The sequence below is a fragment of the Telmatherina bonti genome, assembly GCF_933228915.1.
Source record: "Telmatherina bonti genome assembly, chromosome: 2".
NCBI classification, from domain to species: Eukaryota; Metazoa; Chordata; class Actinopteri; order Atheriniformes; family Telmatherinidae; genus Telmatherina; species Telmatherina bonti.
In genome coordinates, this window is record NC_136620.1 from 6,556,206 (window position 1) to 6,563,368 (window position 7,163).

Genomic DNA, 7,163 nt, shown 5'->3' on the forward strand with positions numbered 1-7,163 from the left:
AAAAATTGGTGAAGTTATTGTTGTCGTTGGGCCTACACCTTACAGATAAATCCACTGGAGGCGTTTGCAGACCCATCCAACATGGCGACACGGTGATACTATGCAGCATCTATGTATATATTATGTCTATGGAGGCTAGGCGAGGTCTGGTGGCCCTGTCAGACCATATGTGTATAAAAGACTCCTTACCCAGTTGGTGGCGGTAATACACCTCTTTGTTGTTTTCTAACCACCAACAAAATACAGAAGAAGAAGAAGAAGAAGAAGAAGAAGAAGAAGAAGAAGAACGTTTTAAACATAGACATCATATATACGTATATGATGTCTATGGTTTTAAAAAGCGGAAGATGTTTAGTTGTGAGCTATCGGCTAACATGCTAACAGTCACGTGACAGACGTTTCTCCGGTCAGGTGCATAGACAGGTCAGGTGTGACTGTCAACAGGTGTTTTTAGGTGTTGTCAGACGTCTGGAGCTGTAGTAGCGGAGTTTCTCTCGATGCTAAGCCGCCTGTTAGCCACTGTGGTCCGGCCAACATTTCCACCCCCGCCCGTAACGACCCTCCAGCGGAGACGTGCCTGGACAAACACACAAATGCCTAAAAAGGACACGGCGGTGAGTTTTTTTTTCCACTTTATTTTCCTACTTTATACATTTTGTTTAAAAATATAAATAATGGGAAAACATTCAGCCAGACAGCCTACCTATAAACGATCAATTTAATGTGATATTGATCAGGAAATGATTGATCATCTGTATTATAAAAGGTTGTAGTTTCTGGTATCACGTTGCTATGGCAACCCGGCTGCTTTACGACTCAGGCTCGGACTCATAGTTTATAAGTTTCCTTTATTATTGTTGATGCACATGAAGAAGAATGAATGCAATGACGTGTTCATAGTTTTTATTTCGAGGTTTTGTCCCACGTGGTCGTGTCACTGGGAACCAGTTCAGCAGGCTCTGGGGCTGACTGGGTGACAGATGGATGCATACATGAAGCTCTGCAACTTTCTGTGCTGCTCAGCAGGTAAAGGGAAAGTCGGCGGCAGCTGGATGTGCAATAGCTGGGACACAAAGTCCTGGTCCAGTGGCTCAAGATAAACATGGAGCTGTAACCATAGTGGTGCGAGCGAAGCCCAGCTCCAAACACAGCAGCATCACAGGTCTGCATCCAGCTGTTTCACATCCTTCATGTTATTCAGACACAACTTCAGCTCTCTGCTCCTCTTCCAGATGTTTCTGCAGAGGCGGTGGGTGTTTCCATCGCAGCTCCACCTACAGACGGAGAAGCGAACACTGAGCTCATCCGCTACCTGGCAGAGGTTCTGGACCTGAAGAAGACTCGCATTTCTCTTGACAAGGTTCTTTAATCTCATGAATTTATATCCCTGAACCTCATAAACCACAGCAGGGTTAACATCTGTCTCCACTGGCTGCAATATCAGCTCTGTTATGTAAATATAAACATGTGGTTTCCAGTGAAAGTCCAGAATCTCAGCTAGAGGCTCGCTGAAACCATTTCAGACCAACAGAGGTAAGAGAACAAACAATGAAAAGGGCAGTTTGATGAAAGATGGAAACAGATGTAATGGCTCCACGGCAGGATGTCGCTACTGAAAGCAGAAAACTGTCCAATCAGGAGCCAGAACTTCGTTACACCAGGATAAAAATTCCCTTTGACAAGTTCGCCTCTAAATCATCACGTTCAGCACGGTTACATGGATGTGATTGGACCAAAAGGGTCTCCGTCATTCTGTGTCCCTGCGTTAAAAGTTTCATGATCAGTTTCCCCCGGAAAGATCCGCTTTTGTGCTGGCAAAGCCTCTTTCCTCCAGCAAACATCCACCCACCCACCCATCCGACCATCCATCCATCCGACCATCCATCCATCCGACCATCCATCCATCCATTCATCCGACCATCCACCCATCCGACCATCCATCCATCCGACCATCCATCCATCCGACCATCCATCCATCCGACCATCCATCCATCCATTCATCCGACCATCCACCCATCCGACCATCCATCCATCCGACCATCCACCCATCCGACCATCCATCCATCCATTCATCTGACCATCCACCCATCCGACCATCCATCCATCCGACCATCCATCCACCCATCCGACCATCCATCCATCCGACCATCCATCCATCCACCCATCCATCCATCCATTCATCCGACCATCCACCCATCCATTCATCCGACCATCCATCCATCCACCCACCCATCCATTCATCCATCCATTCATCCAACCATTCATCCAACCATCCATCCATCAACCCATCCATTCATCCGACCATCCATTCATCCGACCATCCATCCACCCATTCATCCATCCATTTATCCGACCATCCATCCATCCATCCACCCATTCATCCGACCATCCATCCATCCACCCATCCATCCATTCATCCACCCATCCATCCACCCATCCATCCATTCATCCACCCATCCATCCATCCATTCATCCACCCATCCATCCATCCATTCATCCGACCATCCATCCATTCATCCGACCATCCATCCACCCATCCATCCATTCATCCGACCATCCATCCACCCATCCATCCATTCATCCGACCATCCATCCATCCATCCATTATCCGTCCATCCATCCATCCATCCACCCATCCATCCATCCATTCATCCGACCATCCATCCATCCATCCATTCATCCATCCACCCACCCATCCATCCATCCATTCATCCATCCACCCACCCACCCATCCATCCATCCATTATCCGTCTGTCCACCCACCCACCCATCCATCCATCCACCCATCCATTATCCGTCCATCCATCCACCCATCCATTATCCGTCCATCCATCCATCCATCCATTATCCGTCCTATCCATCCATCCATCCATTATCCATCTGTCCATCCATCCATTTATCCAACCATCCATCCATCTCTCCATCCATTTATCCGACCATCCATCCATCTCTCCATCCATTTATCCGACCATCCATCCATCTCTCCATCCATTTATCCGACCATCCATCCATCTCTCCATCCATTCATCCGACCATCCATCCATCTCTCCATCCATTCATCCGACCATCCATCCATTCATCCGACCATCCATCCATCCATCCATTCATCCGACCATCCATCCATTCATCCGACCATCCATCCATCCATCCATTCATCCGACCATCCATCCATCCACCCACCCATCCACCCATCCATCCATTTATCCGATCATCCATCCATCTCTCCACCCATCCATCCATTCATCCGACCATCCATCCACCAATCCATCCATCCATTCATCCGAGCATCCATCCATCCACCCATCCATCCATTCATCCGAGCATCCATCCATCCACCCATCCATCCATTCATCCGACCATCCATCCATCCATCCATCCTCCATCCATCATCCACCCATCCACCCACCCATCCATCCATTATCCGTCCGTCCATCCATCCATCCACCCATCCATTCATCCAGCCATCCATCCATCCATTATCCGTCCGTCCATCCACCCATCCATTCATCCATCCATCCACCCACCCACCCACCCATCCATCCATTATCCGTCTGTCCATGCATCCATTCATCCGACCATCCATCCTTCCACCCATCCATCCATCCATTATCTGTCTGTCCATCCACCCATTCATCCATCCATTATCCGTCCGTCCATCCATCCATCCATCCATCCACCCATTATCCATCCATCCATTATCCGTCCATCCATCCATCATGCATCCATCCATCCATATTCTTAATCTTTGTCCAGTTAAGGGTTGTGGGTAAACTGGAGTCTATCCCAGCTATCACTGGGCAGGTACACCTGGACAGGTCGCCAGTCCATCGCAGGGCCCCAGCAAACGTTACTCCTCCATTAAGCTGCGAACTCCTCCACCACTCATCGTCACTTCTCCCCGGTTCGTGGTCCAGCTGACAGTAAAGGAGTGGACCCACTGTAATTCTGTTGGATCACGTGATTAAAACAAAGATCAATCGTGCAAGTCGATCGATTGAAGCGAATTACATCTCGTCATAATTCATCTGTACAGAAATGTTGATGCATGCACAGATCCACCTTTTTGCAGTGTCCCTCCACCACATGAGAAGAGATGGAGGTGAGTTTAAAGACAGCAGGACAGACGTGTGTCCCAGACTCTTTATCAGAGGAGGTCCTCACTGAAAACCACAGGGTTGTCACTTTACTAAAAATCTGTTTCACTTCAGATCCACGAATCTTTGCACAGATAATGTCCACATGTTGATGTCCATCTCTGAGTGAATGCTGTAATGTCTCTTCTGTTCTTCAGGGTTCCAGATCCAAAGACAAACTTATCAGAGTGGACTCGTCTCTCAGTCCAGAGGAGGTCCTGAGTCTTCTCCGACAGGCTGCAGACTGACGGGGGAGGAAGAGGAGGAAGGCAACGGGAGGTCCTGCAGAAGATGTCAGCAAACAGCAGGAAGCAGCGATGCTAGCATGTAGCATAGCAACATGATGGGAGAAAGTCAGCTGAAAGACTCCACCAGCATCAGCATCCAAACCAAACACAGTTCAAACCCCAAACATGAGAACATCAGTGTCCACTTTACAGCTTCTCATCATGTCTCCACACAAACAAGGCGTCATATGAAAGCAGAGACTCCGCTGCTCACAGAGACGTCTGTCTCTTCTCCGTGGGACAGAAACTCTGGAAGACGTCTGTACGTCACTGTGGGACAGAAACTGGGAGTACTGGTCAGTAACAGACCACCTGGTTGTCGTAGTGGGGGTTAGCACTGGACTGTACGCTGAGTTGTATTGAAGCCTTTCTGTAAATGTGGCTGTTTGGTATGTTTTGTAACGACTGCCAACATCCATGAGCCAACCGGGTCTCAGAATAAACAGCCTGAACTACCCGTCAGTGGTCCGTCTTCTACCACACACACACACACACACACACACACACACACAGCAGAGTTGCCGGTTGAAGGTTAAATGGAGAGTTTCGCCGCTTTCATTGGCATCATGTTCAGATGCCTGGAGGATGTGAAGGCCTTTCCTCTGGTCGGCGAGAGAACGGCAACCTCGCAGCGGATTGGACGAAACTCGGGAATGAAGGCTTAAAGCTGCGAAACAAAACGCAGCGTTGACCCAGGTTTCACACACAAACTGAACATTTTAACACTTCAAACTCAACTTTCAAGGTTTCAGAACTTGTTTCCAGACGTGTTGAACTTTATATCAGGTTTTACAACCGTGGACTTCCAAGTAAACGTTTTCTTTCAGTTCCAGATTATGGCAGGATGTAATCCCACAGTCCCGGGACGTACGAGTCACATCCGGCTTCTGATAGCCACCAAAATCCCATTTATTTATTTATCTATCATTGTTTAACATGGAAATAACGTTACACTCCTGCATTATCTATGATTTTTATTTGTTTTAATTTTTCATGGTGAGAAATAAGTTTCTGAAGCAGAAATCTAGTTATCTAGAGAGGAGAACGGTGATGCAGAGGAAGGCTGATCAGAATCAGTGCGGTGAATTAGCGAAGCGCTAATGAGACGATTAAACCGCGAAGCTTCAGAGTCTGAGTGGCCGGTGATAAGGATCCGTTCTCTCATCGCCGGGATGGTGGAAGAGTCTGCATGTGGGACATGATGCTGGAGTGGCCCTGCTGGTCCAGGATCAGGTGCAGGTCTCCGAAGCTTAAACCCTCCTTGTGAAGATGACCTCTGTTGCTGAACGAAGGACAAAACTTGAGGAATGAATATGATTAATTCTGCAGATTCAGAACATCTGAGCGAAAAATACAGCAAGGATGTCAGGAAACAGATTCAGCTGTTTTTAAAAATCAGCTGTAAATAATAAAACTTTGTTTTGGTCCAGATAAGTAAATCCAGGTGTTTGCATGTAGGAATCTGTCTTTTTAGCCTCAGTTGCATTTATTTTTATTATTTATTTACATTTTGTTTTTCATTTGCTTTAATCATTTTTCTTATTCTAGATAACATAATATTTTGTATATAAATATCCCTGCTTCTACAGACATGTTTTTAACTTTTATTTTATACATTTTTGTTCAGAAAATCTACAAAATCATTTTATTTGATCTTTTTTATAACTAATGTTGGTATTTATATTTGTCTTTTTTTCCATCCATCCATCTTCTGCCGCTTATCCGGGGTCGGGTCACGGGGGCAGCAGCCTAAGCAGGGAAGCCCAGACTTCCCTCTCCCCAGCCACATTTGCCAACTCTGCGGGGGGGATCCCGAGGCGTTCCCAGGCCAGCCGAGAGATATAATCCCTCCAGCGTGTCCTGGGTCTTCCCCGGGGTCTCCTCCCAGAGGGACGTGCCTGGAACACCTCACCAGGGAGGTCCAGGAGGCATCCTGACCAGATGCCCGAGCCACCTCAACTGGTTCCTCTCGATGCGGAGGAGCAGCGGCTCTACTCTGATCTCCTCCCGGATGACTGAGCTCCTCACTCTATCTCTAAAGGAGAGCCCGGCCACCCTGCGGAGGAAACCCATTTCAGCCGCCTGTATACGAGATCTCCTTCTTTCGGTCACGACCCACAGCTCATGACCATAGGTGAGGGTAGGAACGTAGATCGACTGATAAATCGAGAGCTTCGCCTTCTGGCTCAGCTCCTTCTTCACCACGACAGACCGGTGCAGAGTCCGCATTACTGCAGACGCCGCACCGATCTGTCTGTCGATCTCACGCTCCAACCTTCCCTCACTCGTGAACAAGACCCCGAGATATTTAAACTCCTCCACTTGAGGCAGGACCTGACTCCCGACCCGGAGAGGGCAATCCACCCTATTCCGGCTGAGGACCATGGTCTCAGATTTGGAGGTGCTGATTCTCATCCCAGCCGCTTCACACTCAGCCGCGAATCGCTCAAGTGAGAGCTGGAGATCAGGACCAGATGAAGCCAACAGGACCACATCATCTGCAAAAAGCAGGGACCCAATCCTGAGGCCACCAAGTTGGATCCCCTCAACACCTCGGCTGCGCCTAGACATTCTGTCCATATAAGTTATGAACAGAATCGGTGATAAAGGGCAGCCTTAGTGGAGTCCAACCCTCACCGGAAATGAATCCGACTTACTACCGGCAATGCGGACCAAGCTCTGACACCTTTATTATTTATTTTCTTTATTTTTATTTTTTACATATTTACTCTGCAGACAGCGT

General features: G+C 47.9%; 1 protein-coding gene across 2 annotated transcripts; it reads left to right on the plus strand.

Moving 5' to 3' along the window:
* Positions 1-256: 256 nt before the first annotated feature.
* Positions 257-4,877, plus strand: cUnh15orf40 (chromosome Un C15orf40 homolog). Of its 2 annotated transcripts, none has more exons than XM_079248295.1 (4): positions 257-614; positions 1,024-1,162; positions 1,233-1,360; positions 4,292-4,877. In XM_079248295.1, exons 1-4 carry the CDS (start codon positions 498-500, stop codon positions 4,379-4,381), a joined length of 474 nt encoding a protein of 157 aa, XP_079104421.1. In that variant the 5' UTR covers positions 257-497; the 3' UTR covers positions 4,382-4,877. The 2 variants fall into 2 exon arrangements, with proteins under 2 accessions (XP_079104421.1, XP_079104422.1); XM_079248296.1 differs by having other exon boundaries at positions 1,027-1,162.
* The last annotated feature ends 2,286 nt before the right edge of the window (positions 4,878-7,163 follow it).